The 18864-nt window shown below is 38.8% G+C and overlaps 1 protein-coding gene across 4 annotated transcripts; it reads left to right on the top strand.

Moving 5' to 3' along the window:
* The first annotated feature begins 1478 nt into the window (after positions 1-1478).
* CNIH4 (cornichon family member 4) lies at positions 1479-18864 on the top strand. Of its 4 annotated transcripts, none has more exons than XM_081491567.1 (5): positions 1479-1631; positions 5032-5100; positions 10016-10128; positions 15470-15563; positions 18671-18864. In XM_081491567.1, exons 1-5 carry the CDS (start codon positions 1563-1565, stop codon positions 18692-18694), a joined length of 369 nt encoding a protein of 122 aa, XP_081347693.1. In that variant the 5' UTR covers positions 1479-1562; the 3' UTR covers positions 18695-18864. The 4 variants fall into 4 exon arrangements, 3 of the variants coding, with proteins under 3 accessions (XP_081347693.1, XP_081347692.1, XP_081347694.1); XM_081491566.1 differs by having other exon boundaries at positions 15423-15563; XR_014054051.1 differs by lacking the exon at positions 5032-5100 and having other exon boundaries at positions 1479-3918; positions 15423-15563.

Below are 18864 nucleotides of genomic sequence, written 5' to 3'. Positions count from 1 at the left end.
AAGTTTGTATGAGTAATTAGGCCTCTGTGATCTCTCTTCTCATTGTCTGAAACTCTGCCTGTAAATCTTTACATAGCTATTGTTCCTATTTCAATTAATATGTCAGATCCTCAGCTTGGCTTTCTCTGACCAGTTAGTCTCCAGTCTTAAAACTGCTTGTCATGGATATTTACTTATGTATGTATGTGTGCATGTATGGATATGTCTGTCTCCCTGACTGTAAAGTAAGCTATATAAAAAATATATAGCTTAAAATATAAAAGATATTTTTATATTTTAAAAATATAAAAATAATATTATAAATTATTTTAAAATAATAATTTTAAAAATTGTAAACAATTTTTTATGACTGTAAAAAATACAGGGGATATTTTTCTCTTTTATTCATTCTGTATTTTTAAGGTCCAGTATTGGCATATGCTGCTGCTGCTAAGTCACTTCAGTCCTGTCCGACTCTGTGTGACCCCATAGATGGCAGCCCACCAGTCTCCGCTGTCCCTGGGATTCTCCAGGCAAGAATACTGGAGTGGGTTGCCATTTCCTTCTCCAGTACATGAAAGGGAAAAGTCAAAGTGAAGTCGCTCAGTCGTGTCCGACTCTTAGCGACCCCATGGACTGTAGCCTGCCAGGCTCCTCCGTCCATGGGATTTTCCAGGCAAGAGTACTGGAGTGGGGTCCATTGCCTTCTCCTGGAATATGCTAGCTATTCATAAAATATTGGTTGAATGAATGTATGACTTTCATAAAGTTTGTTCATAGATCCTATAACCCTTTTAAGCTATCTTTTTCTTGTATTTAGCTGCTTATTTATTGTCTGTTCCTCCCACACACCCACCTGATAAGGGCAGCATCCTGTCTGCCTTACTCATTTCTGTATCTGTGAAGTCTACAGAGGTTATTGGCATATAGAGAAGTGGAGTTGGTAAGTCTGTGGTAAATGAATGGATAAGAGAGTATAATCAATTTTCAAAGATCTTAAAATCTAGAGTGGAGAGAAACATGGCTGTAACAAAGAATAAGCAAGGGACTGTGAAATCTCCGGAGAAATTGAGATCAGGAAGAGCAAGTCTCAACCGTCAAGCCAAGAGTGTTGAGGTTAGATATATGCTTTGAGATGAAATTCTCTTACCATTCCCAAGTGAGGGGATCCAGTGGGTCCAGTGCAGAATCTAAAGAATTTAGCACATGGCAAAGAAGTTCTACTGAATATCCAGACGATTACAAGCGATCAGTAAACACTTGTTGACTAATTGCTTGTCACATCTCTGGAAATAATCAGATTTAGGACAGAGACCCTGTCCACCGCTTTGACAGGTATTCGTACTACTGAACCACATTTCCCAGCATGCATCAGACATAGGGAAGTTAAAGTTTTTTTTTTTTAAGTGGACTACAACTCCCGGCATGCCGCGTCCTGGCGGAGCGGACTACACGCCCAGACGAGCCAGGGCAAAGACTATCAGGGGGCGGGACGGGGCGGGGCTGATCGGGTCACTTGAGCCGGTTTGACGGAAGAAGCGGCGCGGTGGCAACGGCTGCGGCGGCGGCGGCGGAGGAAGAGGATGGAGGCGGTGGTGTTCATCTTCTCTCTCCTCGACTGTTGCACGCTCATCTTCCTTTCGGTGTACTTCGTATCCTTGCCTGAGGCGGGCGGAGGCCGGCCTGGGGCCCTCCGTCTGAGGGGCCGGGCTGGGGTTGGGCCCGTGTGGGGGCCAGGGCAGGGTCGAGGGAACGAGGGAGGTGGCCGGCGTCGGGCGCGGGTACCCTGGGAGCTGGCATGGTCCGCCGGACCGATGTGGCGAGCCCGGGCTGGAGGAGGGCCTCGGTGGCCCAACTCTGCCCCTCACCTGGGCGTCCGAGCGGGCCTTACTCTCGAAGCGCCCCGGCCCGGCCTGCCCGCCATCTCTCGCCCCCACGACGCCCGGACCCTCTCTGCCGTGAGCCACCACTGGCACTTGGCCTTTCCTTGTGGCCCTCGGGGGAGAGGGTCGCGGTTTACTTCCTTTTTGGCCCTCGAGAGAGAAGGATCACTGTCTTGCAGCTGCCCCGGGCCCGGCCCTTCGCCTGAGGCCGGGGGGTCCGGAGAGCGAGAGCCCACGTCCCGGGGGCGGTCTCTTCGTGGACGGTCCCGCGCTGAGCCCGCCGGAGGCGATTTGGCGCCTCCTGTCATTCTTTGGGCAACACCCCCGCTGCCTGCCCCTTTGTTCTCGCGGGTGTTATAACTTGTAGGGAACCTTTCACATCCCGAAGTTGACTCATTTCAAAAGCGGGTGAAGTGTTTCTTTCACGATGCAGTTTTGTAGGGAGTGCTGGGAACCGTTTGTTTTAAAAAACAGCTACAGCTGATTATTTCGTTGCCCTTGTTGGTTGCAGATCTATAAATTTCAGTATCTATACACGTGATTTAATTCTCCGTCGTTTCTCAACTTTTAGTTTTCTCTGTCGATGCGTGTTTAAAACTTCCATATTTTGTATAGCCGTTCGCTCTACAGTATTCAAACTGTATTTTCCAGGCTAATAAATGGTCGTTGAACTCTAGAAGGCGTGTGGGGCTACCACTTTGCTCTTGAGGAAGCTTCTAGTCTTAGTTGTCACCCAGTGATGTAATAATGCACAATGAAATTTTAAGTAATTAAATGTAAACTAAGAAAAAGCATGAGAAACTCTTCATTTTATTTTTTCCCCTTGGAAATTATATGCGTCTCTTTCTGGCAGAATTAAACTTTTTGTTGCCAGAGCATTCTGGCATTAGGATGGTTGTACAGAGTATTTTTCAGTGTGGCTTTGTAATTTATTATGGACTGGCAACCTGTCGAAGTGGGATGAGACAAAACTTGGAATCAAGACTGCTTGCTTAGCTAGTTATTTGCTATGCACATTGTTTTACCTCTCTAAGCCTCAGTTTTTTGTTTTTTTAATGGGAAATGTTTACTTTCTAGATAGATAGGTGTGTGCACCGTAGAGGTGTGCTAAGCATCTAGCAGCTCAATGCCTGCTGCATGGCCAATGCTTAGTAAATGTTGTTCTGCCTTCCGGCCTCACCCCTCACTGAACAGCAGTTTTTGCTTTAACTGATGATTTCTGTTAAGGGAGAACCCTGACTTTTATTAGGCTTGGGGAACTTGAAAGTGCAGCATCCCTTAGGAAGTTTTTGGTGATCTACCTCTCCCGTGGCATTAGAAACTAGAGCTTAAGTTCAGAGAAATGAAACTTGGATTTCTTTTATTGCAGTTTGGAAAACTAGTCTTGATAATTTAAAATAACCTTGTCTAGAGAATTCCCCTGCAGTTCAGTGGTTAGAACTCAGTGCTCTCACTGCTGAGGCCTTGGGTTCCATCCCTGATCCTGCAAGCCAGGCAGCACAGCCAAAAAAAAAAAAAGCCTTGCCTTACACAAATTTATGTACATAGAAACATATTAGGTGGAGTTTAGACTTAAACATTAAGATACATTCAGGATGTGTTTTGATGAAATTTAGCATATTGTATTTTTGAATAGTTGTACAAGCTTAATACTAGAGCCAAGAGGTAGAAAATCACCAGAGTATACATTTTGTAGGAATAAGAGTTTTCCTGGACTTTGAACCAAGAAGAAAACATGCAGAGAAGGAAAGGGGTGGATATTCAAAATTAGACATAGTCAAGAGTAAAGGTGCAGAGACAGATGTGTTCATGGCATTTCTGGGTGATGGAGGAATAGGCCATTTGGAGCAAAATGTTGATATTTGGTGGCAGCCGAAGGTCAGGTTTGGAAAGGCTGGATTAGATTCAATTTTGGAGAGTTTAACTCTTAAGGAGAAGGGCTTTCACTTTTATCCTCTAGGCAATAGTGAGCCATTGACAATTTTTTGAAGTAAACAAAGCGGTGTGTCATGAAGATAAGTCTGCAGAGTAGGTTGAAAACAGGAAAGACTGGAAGGTAAGAAACCGTTGGAGAACGGGTTCATTTGGATCTGGAGTGGGGTGCTAATTGTGGGCAGGTGAAAGGAGGGATTAATGTGAGTGGCATAAGAAAGAAATGATTGACAGAACCTGGTAACAATTGATTCTGAGATATGAAACAGAATCCAGAAACAGCTTTCCATATTTTGAGCCTGGACAAATAATGCTTATGTCATTGACAGAAATAAAACAAATTGGAGGTGAAACAGTTTGGGGAGAAAGTGATGATTTTGATTTTAGCTGTGTTGAGGTAATAGGGGGGCTATCCATATGGAAATGTATAGAATTTACTTGAGAGCATTTCTTTTACCTATTTTATTGGACACTTTCAAACATAAAAGTAGAGTAGTGTAATAAATCTCATGTTTCTGTTACTTCAGTGATTTTCAACATTTTGCCATTTCTTTCTCATTTTTCTGCCAACTCGTGTGAGGAGGCTGTGGGAACATTTTAAAGTAAATACCACACATTCAGTGGAAGACTTTTCCTTTTTGTCTGTCTGTCCCTCAGATTTTTATTTGTGTGTTTACATTTTCTGTGAAGACCCATTTTTTCTGTAAGTCCAGTGTAATATATGTTTACTGTGGAAAGTTTGGTAATAGGGAAAAGTATTGGGAAAACAAACTATCTGTAATCCAACTTTCAAAGCATAACCGCTGCTAACTTACGACCATACTGAATTTATAGTTTTGTGTCCTATTTTTTTCATATCTTAGTTTTCAGATATTTTATGGATATATCATAAATAAACACTTTTTCTACTATTGGAAATTAAGGTTTATAACATTTAAACTGTTTATATGGGTCATATTTTCCATTTCTTGTAGCCACTGTTCCGACACTTGAGAAATCCTGGTGGAATGTTGATATGGGTCACATTAGAATTGCACATAATAAGAGGATTATTTTGTGAAAATAACTTGTTGAAAGAACATAAATGAGAAAATTTAGGTGTCTAATAAATGAGCTATAAGGAAAGAACTTAATCTTTTCAAGTCAAATCTAAATCTGCCTTGCAACTGGGGTTGCTTTCTGAAACTTAAATAGTTATTATAAAAGAAATCTAATAATTCCTTATCTTGATCATCAGATAATTACACTGTCTGATTTAGAATGTGATTACATTAATGCTAGATCATGTTGCTCAAAATTAAACAAGGTAAGACATTTCTTTCCTCGTTGTTTGGCCTTGAAGACAGTTCTCCATTTTCTGTGCTAGAGATTGTTATACATAGTCAGCATATGTGTATTTGGTATACACTGAGATGTTGGTGGAGCTCCTGTGCTTTGGAATATTTTTAGATCATGAAAGCATACCAGAAGACTTAACTTGAAATTTTGTTTCTTTACACTTTTTCCTTGTCCCTTTGTCCATTACTCAGACTAGTAAAGGTTCATTATCAGGTAATTGTTTTTGTCTTTTGTGTGCAAACCCCTTCCTTCCTGCTCACCGGAAAGAGCTCAATCTGTCTTTTGTTAAATTAAAGATGACCTTTTTGTGGCTCGATGAGAAATTGAATTAGTTGATTTGTTTTCAGACTGTTTTATCTTTAGTATATAATCAAAACTTTATATTGGCAATAAAACTTTGAATTTTCCAACTTCTCTAAGTATGAGGAAATCAGTTGGTCCTGATTCATTTTATGAGATGAGTAGACAAAAGTTTTTTGGATATAAAAGTTCATGTAAAGGGGACGTCCTTGGTGGTCCAGTGGTTAAGACTCTGTGCTGTGCAGTGCGGCCAAAGAAAAACTTCGTAAAATATTTATATATACAATAAAATATTTTTATTGTATATATAAAAATACAATGCTGAGAAAAAAATACAATACTGAGAAACACGTTTTGGCTTGACCTAAAAATTCTCATGGGTCTTTTCACATCTTCAGTCTACTTAGTTTCTCTGACCCATGAGGGAAATAGAGTTATACTTGAAAAGTTACAATTTCTGGCAAATTATATTCCTCCTCTCCTCTCCTTCTCTTCCTTCTTTCCTTCCAGTTTTCCAGAATATGGTTTAATACAATGATAGATTTAAATAAAAAGATTTTGTTTATCTGGTATGCTTTCAGAGTTCTCGTTTTTCCTCAAGATATAATTGAAATGTAACATTCATTAGTTTCAGGCCTCCTCATGTTTATTTTTAATTTTTTTAGAATTTAAATTAATTAAAAAAATTAAAATCCTCCTCTGTGCCAGGCAGGGTCTTCCCCCCTTTTAAAAAATTGAAATATGGTTGAATAGGCCTCCTCATCTTTAGAAGAATAGTTTTTTACTGAGAGAGAAAATCCATCTCATATATGTATATGTGTATGTGTGTTTCATGTTTCTTGCTTACTCAGTATTTTTGGTGGATATTTTGTGGGCTTTCTTTTTCAAAAATAAAAATCTAAGTACAAACAAAAGATTACCTGGATTCTTCTATTGAGAAAGTAACTCCTTCAATTTGAAGTTAAGTAGTTTTTTTTTTAGTGTTTGTTTTTGTGAAAGTTATACTTGCACACAACTAAAGTCAGAGTATTAGAAAGCTCACAGTGAAAACACCAGACCCTTCCTGAACCTTTAAAATCGTATCTATCTTGCTTTTGAGGGGCAACTGACTTCAACACTTGAATTGTTAATTTTTTTCTGATATTTACATCCATATTTCTCTATGTGCTTACAATGCTATTTCTTTTTTTTTTTTTTTTTTTTTTAACTCTACTGTATGGGTTGCAGGATCTCAGTTCCCCTACCAGGAATTGAACCCAGGCAGTGAAAGCCCAGAATCCTAACCACTAGGCCGCCAGGGAACTCTCACTACTTCTTGATTTATCAATTTTACACATTGTCTATCGAATTCTGAGTCGATATGGTAGATTTTGTTCTTAAGTACCAACTTCTATTCTAAACATGACTCCTGTTTTTCTATTTCTGTTTGCAGGTAAGTTCATATTTAATGTTTATATCATTATGATGTACTATTATAATAATATTTTTTATTGCTGAGCCTTATGGCAGACAGTGATCATATTTTTCTTTCTAATTTTTTTTTTTTTGGATAACTTGTCTTTTCAGATAACATCTTTAAAGTCTTTCAGTACTATTTTCTACATGGTTCAAACATAAAATAATCTATCAGTTGTTTTTTTCCAGGTGACATTTCTCCTTAAGACCTCCATCCTCTTGCTATAGTCTGGAGTGGTTGCTCTTAGACCTTTTCACAGCTTCCATCTTGGGACTCCTGGTTGGATCTCCCGATTCTTGGAAATCATGTCTTCTTTTCTCTTGGCTTACTACCTCATTTTGCTGAAGTAGCTTCTTGAGATTCGGTACATGGGAATTAAATTTTTTGAGACCTTGCATGTTTGAAAATGTCTAATCCTTTCCCTTGATTGACAGTTTCTCTGAGTATAGAATTCTAGGTTAGAAAAGACTGCTTTTTTTTCAGAGTTTGCTTGATCAAAGTCTTAACTTCCAGTGTTGATAAGGTTGGGAAATCTGGTGCATTTTGATTTCTTGTCCTTTGGATGGGATCTCTCTCTCCCCTTTCCCCCCACCCTCACCTCCATCCTTTCCAGAAGCTTTAGAATCTTTTCTTTATCCTTGGTGTTTTTTATTATTTATTTTTGGTAATCCTCGGTGTTTTGGAATTTTGCAGTGGTATACCTTTGTTTAGGCCTTTTCACTCATTGTTTCATTCATTCATTGGGCTTCTGAGAGGTTCCTTAAGTCTGGTAAATTTTCTTTTTTCTTTGATAATGTCTTCCCCCTGTATTTTCTCTCTTCTTTTTCAGCTACTTGGATTTGCTGGATGTTTATCTGCTGGGTTGATCTGCCAGTTCTTTTTTCTTATTCTTGTCCCTTTAGTTTTTTTCCTGCCTTCTTGTAAGATTTGCTCTTGTTTATCTTCTGAATTTTCTAGTATGTATATAGTTTATGTTGAACTTTAATTTCTAAGAGCTTTTTGTTCTCTTGGTTCATGCTTTATCTCTTTGGGATATTGATTATAGTAGTTTTTGAAATTTCCTTCTGCTTCCTACATTATATCTGTTTTTTCCAAGTTCGTTTCTCTTTCCCCCTTATTTCATACTGAGGGCTTTCCTCAATTTCTGATCTGTGGCTGTCTGGTCATACTTCATGGTAAAACACTAAAATACTCATTGGAAGCTCATTGGGTGGTCCAGGCTGTTGACTGATAGGTATACTTCACTGAGGGTAATTGGTTTCTGCCTTTTTGGGGGTACCTGAAATGGCAGTTTTTGTAGGTGTTTTCTCTTGTGTCATTAAGGCACTCCAGAGAAGGATCCTCCAAACTCCTGCCTGGGTGGTAACAAGCCTCCGGCTAGCATTCTGAGAACAAGTTAGGGGAAGAGCACATTATTAATGAGGGAAGAGAACAGAGGACTTGGTTGAAAGTCAGTAAACCAAGTGTAATAAGGTCAAGTATCGCTTCCTGAAACTTTTGTTTTAGGTTTGTGTTTATGTAAAACAAAGTGCAGCCCATAGTAAGAAGTTCAAAGTTTGAAAGCTACTGCTGCGTGGGTTTGATAACATGGAGGGGAGTAGTAGTAGTAACATCAGCTAACATTTATTGAGTGCTTACTTAGCATGTGGCTTATGTATGTTATTTGGTCTAATTCTCTATAACAACCTTTTGAGGTGTAGGTATTATTATCTCCATTTTACAGATGAGGAAATCATGATTTAGAGAGGGTAGGTAACTTCCTAAAATTGCACAGCTAATAAATAGGATAGAGCATAGGTTTTACTCCAGGTTTATTTGACTTTGCAGGTTACACATACTATGTGTGTGTGTTAGTAGCTCAGTTGTGTTCCACTCTTTGAGACCCCACAGACTGTAGTTCTCCAGGCTCTTCTGTCCATAGAATTCTCCAGGCAAGAATACTGGAGTTGGTTGCCATTCTAGCATTATGTTAAATTGGTTACACTTTAAAAATACATTTACATATTAAAAAATGTCCTTGTTGATTGCAAATTAGGTTTAAGGCCCAGAAAATCCCTTCTTTGTTTATTAAAAAAAAAAAGTAGCCAAAAAAAAAACTTTCTGAGGGAATAAATTCCCTGATGGTCCAGTGGTTAGGACTCTGCCCTTTTCACTGCCAAGGTGCGAGTTTAATCCCTGATGGCAGAACTAAGATTCCACAAGCCTCCCAGCAGTGTGCCCTCAACCCCCGCCCCCAAATGTTTCTAAAATCTAAATGCAGGAGACCTGGGGCCAGTGAGTCTGAGCTTCTGTTATATTGCCCTGCCACTACGTAGTTGTGTTACCTTGGGCAAGTTACTTAATCTCTCTTTTGAGTTTTATTTTCCTCCTTTCTGCAAATTGGGAGTGCCAGTTTCTGGCTCCATAAATACTAGCTGTTAACTTCCATTAAAAGAAAAGTCTCAAAAAAAAAAAACAACAACAAAAAGAAGAAACATTTTCTACTCATAGGAGAGGAAGACTATTGGTGAATTGAGAGCCTGCCACAGTAGCTGTTGGTACATGAGAACTAGAATATTGCACAATAAAGAGCATAGATACGGGCATTGGGTGCTATAAAAGCAATAGTCTGGGATTCTTTTATCCTGGTCCTTTTCATATTTGTTCAACTTTGAGCTGATATTGTAAGCTGTTAAAGTACTTTTTTTTGTAAATGTGAGATTATTTTCCCCAGAGTTCTGGAGCTTGGAAATGTAGATAGATATTGTGACTTGAAAGGCAGCATGAATGTGGATATAAACCATTCCAAATTAGAGTAAGAGATTTTAGCACAGATATTGGAATAGAGAGTAAATAATATTCTGTTTTTTCTCTAGTTGTCATTCGTACCTGCTTAGTGAATGAATCTGAACCTATGCTCAGGATGAAATGTAATTAAAGTTCAAGTGCATTATTTTTAAGCTATGTCCTGATGTATTGGCAGGGGGTAAGCAGTGATAGCAGTATGCAAATCTGGGACATCTGAGTCTAAAAATAATCTTGAAATACTAGCTTGAAAGATTTCTGTACTCCTTCGATTTAGCTTCAAGTAACATGTACATTTAGGAGGAACACAACATGAGGTGTAATAACTGTTCTTCCCTTGCAGTGGGTAATTCCAGAATTGGTTGGCCATACTCTTGTCACTGTGCTAATGCTCATTTCATTGCACTGGTTCATCTTCCTTCTCAACTTGCCTGTTGCCGCCTGGAATATATATCGGTGAGTACTTTTTGTTTATTGTTTTGTTTAGAGAAAAAAATTTAAGAAGATTTGACAGCTTTCTTTTCTCCAGTAAAACATATGCTAGTCATAAATGATAGAATGCATCATTAAATCAGCATACATTTTTGTTCACTTTGGTGTATTGGGCAAGTAGCAATTTGCATGGCTCAGTCTTGTAGTAAAAACACAAATTTACATGTGTAAATTAAAAAAATATTTAATGTTTAGTTGCACTGTCTAAAGACTTTTTTTTTCATTATCTACCTTTTTTCTTTATGAATAATCAAAAACCTGAGAATATAAGGTCTTTATTATTTATATCTGCAGTTTTTAGCTATAGTGTACATGAAATGCTCTGAAGAAAATTTCATTTTAAATCTTGCATGTTAGATAATGTAAAAATGTTATCCAGATATTCATTTGGGCTACTAGGATTTGAGGGAAAATTTAAGATTTGTGGAACTCAGAGAGCCATTTGCATTTGACAAAAGTCATAATTGAGAAACCTAATGGTGAGGAGCCCAAGGTTGGACTAGAAGAAGCTTGGACATGAGAGAAGGAAGAGGTTATTAACAGTACTAGGTTAGGACATGCATGTTGTGCAGATAGTTCAGTGTGAATCCCGAAGCTCAGATGCTTAAGCTCACTGATGCTCTCAAAATTACCCAGTTTTCTTACTTGTAAAAGGAATCATTGAGGAAGAAAATTATCATTTGTAATACTATGTACACAGCGGTATTCCATAAATATGAAATGTATGTTATCAAGAGCCCCGTAGACTTCACAGTATGTTAAACGCAGTGTCTTCAAGATGTTTTAAGTTTGAGTCTGAGTCTGTGGGAACACTGAATTGAATTGGTCTGGTTTAGGGACTAAGTGTGTGCTTTCCATGCCCTTTATCTTTTGTACTGACTTTGTAGCCCTATTCTCCTCCCCCCAATGTGGTCATACCTCCATCACTATAAAAAGTACAGTTCTTATTTGTCAAAACAGTATTATTTAATTTAATATTTAGATTTAAATTAAATCTAAACAAAATTTTTATTTTAATTAAATCTAATCATTTTTTTTTATAAATTTATTTATTTTAGTTGGGGGCTAATTACTTTACAATATTGTAATAGCTTTTGCCATACATTGACATGAATCAGCGATGGGTCTACATGTGTTCCCCTTCCTGGACCCCCCACCCACCTCCCTCCCCATCCCATCCCTCTGAGTCATCCCATTGCCCCGGCCCTGAGCCCTTGTCTCATGCATCGAACATGGAATGGTGTTCTGTTTCACATATGATAATATACATGTTTCAATGCTATTCTCCCAGAACGTCCCACCCTCACCTTCTCCCTCAGAGTCCATAAAATTGTTCTATGCATCTGTGTCTCTTATTCTGTCTCGCATATAGAGTTATCGTTACCATCTTTCAAATTCCATATATATGCATTAGTATACTGTATTGTTGTTTTTCTTTCTGGCTTACTTCACTCTGTAAAATGGGCTCCAGTTTCATCCATCTCAGTAGAACCGATTCAAATGTATTTTTTTTTAATGGCTGAGTAATATTCCATTGTGTATATGTACCACAGCTTCCTTATCCATTCGTCTGCTGATGGACATCTAGGTTGCTTCCATGTCCTGGCTATTGTAAACAGTGCTGCGATGAACATTGGGGTACACGCGTCTCTTTCAATTCTGGTTTCCTCGGTGTGTATGCCCAGCAGTGGGATTGCTGGGTCATATGGCAGTTCTATTCCCAGTTTTTTAAGGAATCTCCACACTGTTCTCCATAGTGGCTGTACTAGTTTGCATTCCCACCAACAGTGTAAGAGGGTTCCCTTTTCTCCACACCCTCTCCAGCATTTATTGCTTGTAGACTTTTGGATAGCAGCCATTCTGACTGGTGTGAAATGGTACCTCATTGTGGTTTTGATTTGCATTTCTCTAATAATGAGTGATGTTGAGCATCTTTTCATGTGTTTGTTAGCCATCTGTATGTCTTCTTTGGAGAAATGTCTGTTTAGTTCTTTGGCCCATTTTTTGATTGGGTCGTTTATTTTTCTGGAATTCAGCTGCAGGAGTTGATTGTATATTTTTGAGGTTAATTGTTTGTCTGTTGCTTCGTTTGCTATTATTTTCTCCCATTCTGAAGGCTGTCTTTTCACCTTGCTTATAGTTTCCTTTGTTGTGCAAAAGCTTTTAATTTTAATTAGGTCCCATTTGTTTATTTTTGCTTTTATTTCCAATATTCTGGGAGGTGGGTCATGGAGGATCCTGCTGTGATTTATGTCGGAGAGTGTTTTGCCTATGTTTTCCTCTAGGAGTTTTATAGTTTCTGGTCTTACGTTTAGATCTTTAATCCACTTTGAGTTTATTTTTGTGTACGGTGTTAGGAAGTGTTCTAGTTTCATTCTTTTACAAGTGGTTGACCAGTTTTCCCAGTACCACTTGTTAAAGAGATTGTCTTTTCTCCATTGTATATTCTTGCCTCCTTTGTCGAAGATAAGGTGTCCATAGGTGCGTGGGTTTATCTCTGGGCTTTCTATTTTGTTCCATTGATCTATATTTCTATCTTTGTGCCAGTACCATACTGTCTTGATGACTGTGGCTTTGTAGTAGAGCCTGAAGTCAGGCAGGTTGATTCCTCCAGTTCCATTCTTCTTCCTCAAGATTGCTTTGGCTATTCGAGGTTTCGTGTATTTCCATACAAATTGTGAGATGATTTGTTCTAGTTCTGTGAAAAATACCATTGGTAGCTTGATAGGGATTGCATTGAATCTATAGATTGCTTTGGGTCGTATACTCATTTTCACTATATTAATTCTTCCAATCCATGAACACGGTATATTTCTCCATCTGTTTGTGTCCTCTTTGATTTCTTTCCTCAGTGTTTTATAGTTTTCTATATATAAGTCTTTTGTTTCTTTAGGTAGATATATTCCTAAGTATTTTATTCTTTTTGTTGCAATGGTGAATGGTATTGTTTCCTTAATTTCTCTTTCTGTTTTCTCATTATTGGAGTATAGGAATGCAAGGGATTTCTGTGTGTTAATTTTATATCCTGCAACTTTACTATATTCATTGATTAACTCTAGTAATTTTCTAGTATAAATCTAATCATTTTTTAAGAGTCCTGTAAAGTTAGGCACTGCGTTTGTGTCTGAGCTATCCACTTATAGTCTTCATTGAAGAAGAGTTTTATTTTACCACAGTAGCATTTATTCTAAATCATTTCTGTCTTCTTGAAATTGCTCTTTTAAGGTAAGTACTGTTTATTTACCATGCAGATTGAGACACATCTGTTGATCAGCAGGAGAATCAAATATGAGGTTTCTATTCTGGGTTTCCCAAGTTGCACTAGTGGTAAAGAATCTGCCTATGCAGGAAACGTAAGAGATGCAGGTTCTATCCCTGGGTCAGGAAGATTCCCTTGAGTAGGAAATGGCAACCCACTGTACTATTCTTGCCTGGAGAATCCCATGGATAGAGGAGCCTGGTGGGCTAGTGCATGTAGGGTCACAAAGAGTCAGTGACGACTGAAGCAGCTTAGCATGCATTCTGGATGTAGAATTTCTCTTTTTAGTGTCATCTGTGAAATGGGAATAATTATGTTTGACACTACTCTTCCTTACAAACATGTTGTGAAAGTGAAGGGAATTGCATTAATTAATTTAGAACTTTGTAGATGAAGAAATTTCTAAGAACTTGATCGAGTTGGTTTGGTTTTTGCGGCCCCTTTCACTTGTCTCATGGAAGACGGCTATAGGTATTACTGATTTGAGTAGTTTTCTACAAAAAATAAGTAAAAGGGTCTTACTACATAAAATATCCTTCTCTAGAATTTTAGTGGATTTACTTCAGAGGGCAGAAATTATACCAAAAATTAATAATATTGTATCTTTCAAAGGAAAACTTAAGTCATGACCTGTGATATCATTATAATACCCTGTCAGTATATGGTCTGAATATAACTATGACTGATTCATCTTGAACCGTGAACTTGCAGATGTTCAAGCTGGTTTTAGAAAAGGCAGAGGAACCAGAGATCAAATTGCCAACATCTGATGGATCATCGAAAAAGCAAGAGAGTTCCAGAAAAACATCTATTTCTGCTTTATTGACTATGTCAAAGCCTTTGACTGAGTGGATCACAATAAACTGTGGAAAATTCTGAAAGAGATGGGAATACCAGACCATCTGACCTGTCTCTTGAGAAACCTGTATGCAGGTCAGGAAGCAACAGTTAGAACTGGACGTGGAACAACAGACTGGTTCCAAATAGGAAAAGGAGTACGTCAAGGCTGTATATTGTCACCCTGCTTATTTAACTTATATGCAGAGTACATCATGAGAAACGCTGGGCTGGAAGAAACACAAGCTGCAATCAAGATTGCCGGGAGAAATATCAATAATCTCAGATATGCAGATGACACCACCCTTATGGCAGAAAGCGAAGAACTAAAGAGCCTCTTGATGAAAGTGAAAGAGGAGAGTAAAAAAGTTGGCTTAAAGCTCAACGTTCAGAACACTAAGATCATGGCATCTGGTCCCATCACTTCATGGCAAATACATGGGGAAACAGTGTCAGACTTTATTTTTTTGGGCTCCAAAATCACTGCAGATAGTGATTGCAGCCATGAAATTAAAAGATGCTTACTCCTTGGAAGGAAGGTTATGACCAACCTAGATAGCATATTTAAAAGCAGAGACATTACTTTGCCAACAAAGGTCCGTCTAGTCAAGGCTATGGTTTTTTCAGTGGTCATGTATGGATGTGAGAGTTGGACGGTGAAGAAAACTGAGCGCCGAAGAATTGATGCTTTTGAACTGTGGTGTTGGAGAAGGCTCTTGAGAGTCCCGTGGACTGCAAGAAGATCCAACCAGTCCATCCTAAAGGAGATCAGTCCTTGGTGTTCATTGGAAGGACTGATGTTGAAGCTGAAACTCCAATACTTTGGCCACCTCATGCGAAGAGTTGACTCATTGGAAAAGACCCTAATGCTGGGAAAGATTGAGGGCAGGAGGAGAAGGGGACGACAGAGGATGAGATGGTTGGATGGCATCACCAACTCGATGGACACGGGTTTGGGTAGACTCCAGGAGTTGGTGGTGGACAGGGAGGCCTGGCATGCTGCGATTCATGGGGTTGCAAAGAGTCGGACACGACTGAGTGACTAAACTGAACTGAACTGATTCATCTTTAAAGTTTGATTATTACTGGTTACTTATTTTTCAATGTTTGTGCTGATGGTTTGATTTTCTTTCTAATGTATGTACATCCTTTAATTTATCAGGTACATTATGGTGCCAAGTGGTAACATGGGAGTATTTGATCCAACAGAAATACACAATCGAGGGCAGCTGAAGTCACACATGAAAGAAGCCATGATCAAACTTGGTTTCCACCTGCTCTGTTTCTTCATGTATCTTTACAGGTGAGTTTACAGTCCTCTTGGCATTTCCCTGGATGCCATGCCTGCTTTTGATGGGTGAGATATTACTGTTCCTTGAGATTTTATTTGGACATTGCAGAACTTTTGAGGGTTATGTGAATTTCTTGTGACTTACGTAGATTTTTTGTTTATGTCATGTCATTGAATCAGCATTCTGCCTGACCTGCAGTAGAGGTACTCCATGTTATTAGTTACTCCTTAGCTCTTGAGGCTGTCCACATGGTTAAAACTGTCTTTGCTCTTCTTTCCCTGCCCTAGTGTCCAGTTATGAGGTCTTATTGCCTGTTTTAAGCATTTCTAAATGTACTCCCAGAGACTTTCCCACTCATGGGTCTTCTGGGTGTCAGACCACTGATAGCAGCTCTCAACAACTTTTATCCATACTGGGCTGATCTTTCTTGGTGTTAGGGAATTTAGGTGTGATGGCCTTCTCTCCAAGATGCAAGTGGTCTGTTCTGGTAAGATTGCATCAGTCTTCCAGTTAGATTGGAAGTAAGAATTAATATGAAGGATTAGCTGTCAGACACTGCAAGCCTTATGCTATCCTGTTTTAAAATTACATTTATTACCTAAAATTTTAGAGATAACATGCCACTTCTTTCTTTACCCATTATAGACCCATAGGATAGACCAAAGAATAGAAAAAAAATTGTCATGCGTGTGTATGCGTGTGTATGATTTGATTAAGCCTTTAAGAGGCTAGAAGTCAAGGCTTAACTTTTGTATCCAAGCTCAATTATATTTGTTTTCCTGAGGTAAATTTTAATTTTCACATGGGCATAAGACTAGTAGGAAAAAACTTATACTGAACTAAACTCTTGTCACTCAAAAGAGTCCTAATAATTAGAAATTGTACATAGATAAGGATTTCTAAAAATTGCTATTTTTTTCTGAAATAGCCTGGAAGTCAGAGCCACTTTAGCCTCTGCCTGAAAAAGCAGGCTTCCTAAAATTCTTTTGCTGTGCTAATTCCACCCACTAGCATAGATTAAGTTGAAATTAGAGTTTAGATGGTTTCCTTTTTACTGTTTATTTTATTTGCTTTCCTATATTTTAAAAAATAGGGACCAAAAAAGTACACTAGTATCAGTTTCTGGTTCTCATACCCTATCTTATTGCCAATGTGTTTAATTTTTAATCCTAGCATTAAAGATGCAAAGATCCCAGCATAAAGAATAAAGAGCAAAGAAGTTTAATATTAACAATACAATGATACATCTGTTCTCATTTTTATTACTTTTAAAGTCAAACCATATGAAGGTATCATTACCATCATATATGTTCCCTTCCTTTTGTCAGAGGCAAAAAGCAAGGTGGTTATCGTTTCTTTATCCTGCTCTCCCCTCCAGGTTTTACGCTTTTGGAGAGTAAACTAGAGTGGACACCTCCTGAGTCTTGATAATGTGAGCTTCTGGAGACATCTAGGGGCAAAGCCAGTGTAGTCACACTTCCAGGTGTAAACATAGGGTTAGGGAGCAGTATCTTGCTTAGTAGACTCAAAGTCGTAGGATTTTAAAATTGACAAGACTTCCTTAGTTCTTAGCTATTGAATTTAAAGAGATGGGATGATGGAATGAAGACTGGGGATTGGAAGAATCAGAAAGCGGTTGAGGGCAGGTTTAAGGAAGGGTCCTTTACAATGAAATAAAAGATAGGCAACCTATAAAACTGGTTTGACTGAGGAGCTACATTCCTAACTGAATGCATCCTTTCTTTTTCTTTCTTTCCCCTTCCCTTCTTAGCTTATCATTTTTAGCCATGGTGCTATTACCTTATTCCTTGGCATTTCCCTTGTAGCCCAGGGGTTCAGGATGGAAGAGTAATCTCAGAAGATGTCCTTGTAACACTTTTCTCTTACCTTTTGGTTGTTGTTTTTAAAAAGTGTTTATAATTCTGAATCACCAATTTCTAATGTAGGGATTTATGCTGCTCCTTCTATATCACTTGCCACTACTTGCATGGTGCCTTGCGTCTTGGCACGTGGTGGACACTTGGGGTTTGTTAAATAGAATTAAAGGGAAAAAAATGCCCATCTTCTTTAGAGATTGGTGGAATCTATGCCTTTGGAGTTTGTTGGCTACTAATCTGGTGGAAGCTACTACTTCCTCACAGTGTGACCCGGGGCAAGTTTCTTACCCTCTCTGTGCCTCAGTTTCTTCATCTGAAAATGAGATAATAATAGTATCTGCCTCATGGGATTATGATGTGGATTAAATGAGATAATGCACATAAAGCACTTTGGTTTATGCTGACCTCTAGTAGACTAAAAAACACGTTAAAAAATATTAGTTACTACCATTAATTTGTGCTATGCAGTGTTTACTCTTAGTTTGGTTAAATTTGGACAACTAATCACTTTTAGCAGTAGTAATATAAGGGTATTTCTGTGTTTTTTAGTCATTTGATCTCAGAGCAAGGCTAATTCCTATTAAAAATGATAGTCTTATTACTCTTGTTAAATGTGATGGTTTTAATGGCATATTTATTGAGTGATCACCACATGTCAGACACTGCATTTGATACAAAGGAGCAGCACAGAATCCCTGTGTCAAAGTTGGGACCCTGCTGATGGCAGGACGTGGGTGTCACCTGGAAAATGGAAGTGGACAGGAGCTGAGGCACGCAGAGGCCAAGGAGCTCTGGAAGGAGGCCCGGCCACTGCCTGAGGCTGAGAGGCTGGCTTCTCAGAGGAGGTGCCAGAGCTGGGGGGGGTCATGAAGCCTGAGGGGAATGTGGGGTGTGAGAGGAGGGGTTCCAGGAGTAGGAACAACATGTGCAGAGACCTCCATAGAGAATTAAAGTTTTTTCCCTGGATAGAGCCTGTTTTTCCTCAACTATAGTCCAACATTGGTTTTAGGTTATACTCCCCACCCTCGCCTCTACCCCAGGTTTCTTTCTTTCCTTCCTTCCTTCTTTCTTGAAACATTAGAGCCTCTCGGTGCCCCAATATAGATCTTCTTCCCTTTAGGTATTGCTTTTTACCCAAATGAGTGTCCCCTGGTGAGCCTTAGGGATGCAAGTCTGTACACAAGACTCTGTAGGAACATTCCTAAGGAAACATTAGTAACATGAATTTCTTCTCTCCACAGTATGATTTTAGCTTTGATAAATGACTGAAGCTGGAGCAGCCGTGGTTGAAGTCAGCCTACACTACAGTGCACAGTTGAGGAGCCAGAGACTACTTAAATCACCCTTAGAACCGTGACCATAGCAGTATATTTTTTCCTCTTTGAACAAAAAATATTTTTGCTGTATTTTTACCATATAAAGTATTTAAAAAACA

Source organism: Giraffa tippelskirchi, chromosome 5 (genome assembly GCF_054371585.1).
Source record: "Giraffa tippelskirchi isolate mGirTip1 chromosome 5, T2T-mGirTip1v1.2.pri, whole genome shotgun sequence".
Lineage (NCBI taxonomy): Eukaryota > Metazoa > Chordata > Mammalia > Artiodactyla > Giraffidae > Giraffa > Giraffa tippelskirchi.
Note: the sequence above shows the minus strand (reverse complement) of the source record. Positions and strands in the feature narration are given on the sequence as shown.

Bases quoted from the DNA above. Each gene is read 5' to 3' on its own strand.
- CNIH4 (XM_081491566.1), top strand. From the start codon at position 1,563: ATGGAGGCGGTGGTGTTCATCTTCTCTCTCCTCGACTGTTGCACGCTC. The intron at 5,101-10,015 runs GTAAGACATTTC...CTTCCCTTGCAG, and splicing joins GTTGCTCAAAATTAAACAAG to TGGGTAATTCCAGAATTGGT. The intron at 10,129-15,422 runs GTGAGTACTTTT...TTAATTTATCAG, and splicing joins GCCGCCTGGAATATATATCG to GTACATTATGGTGCCAAGTG.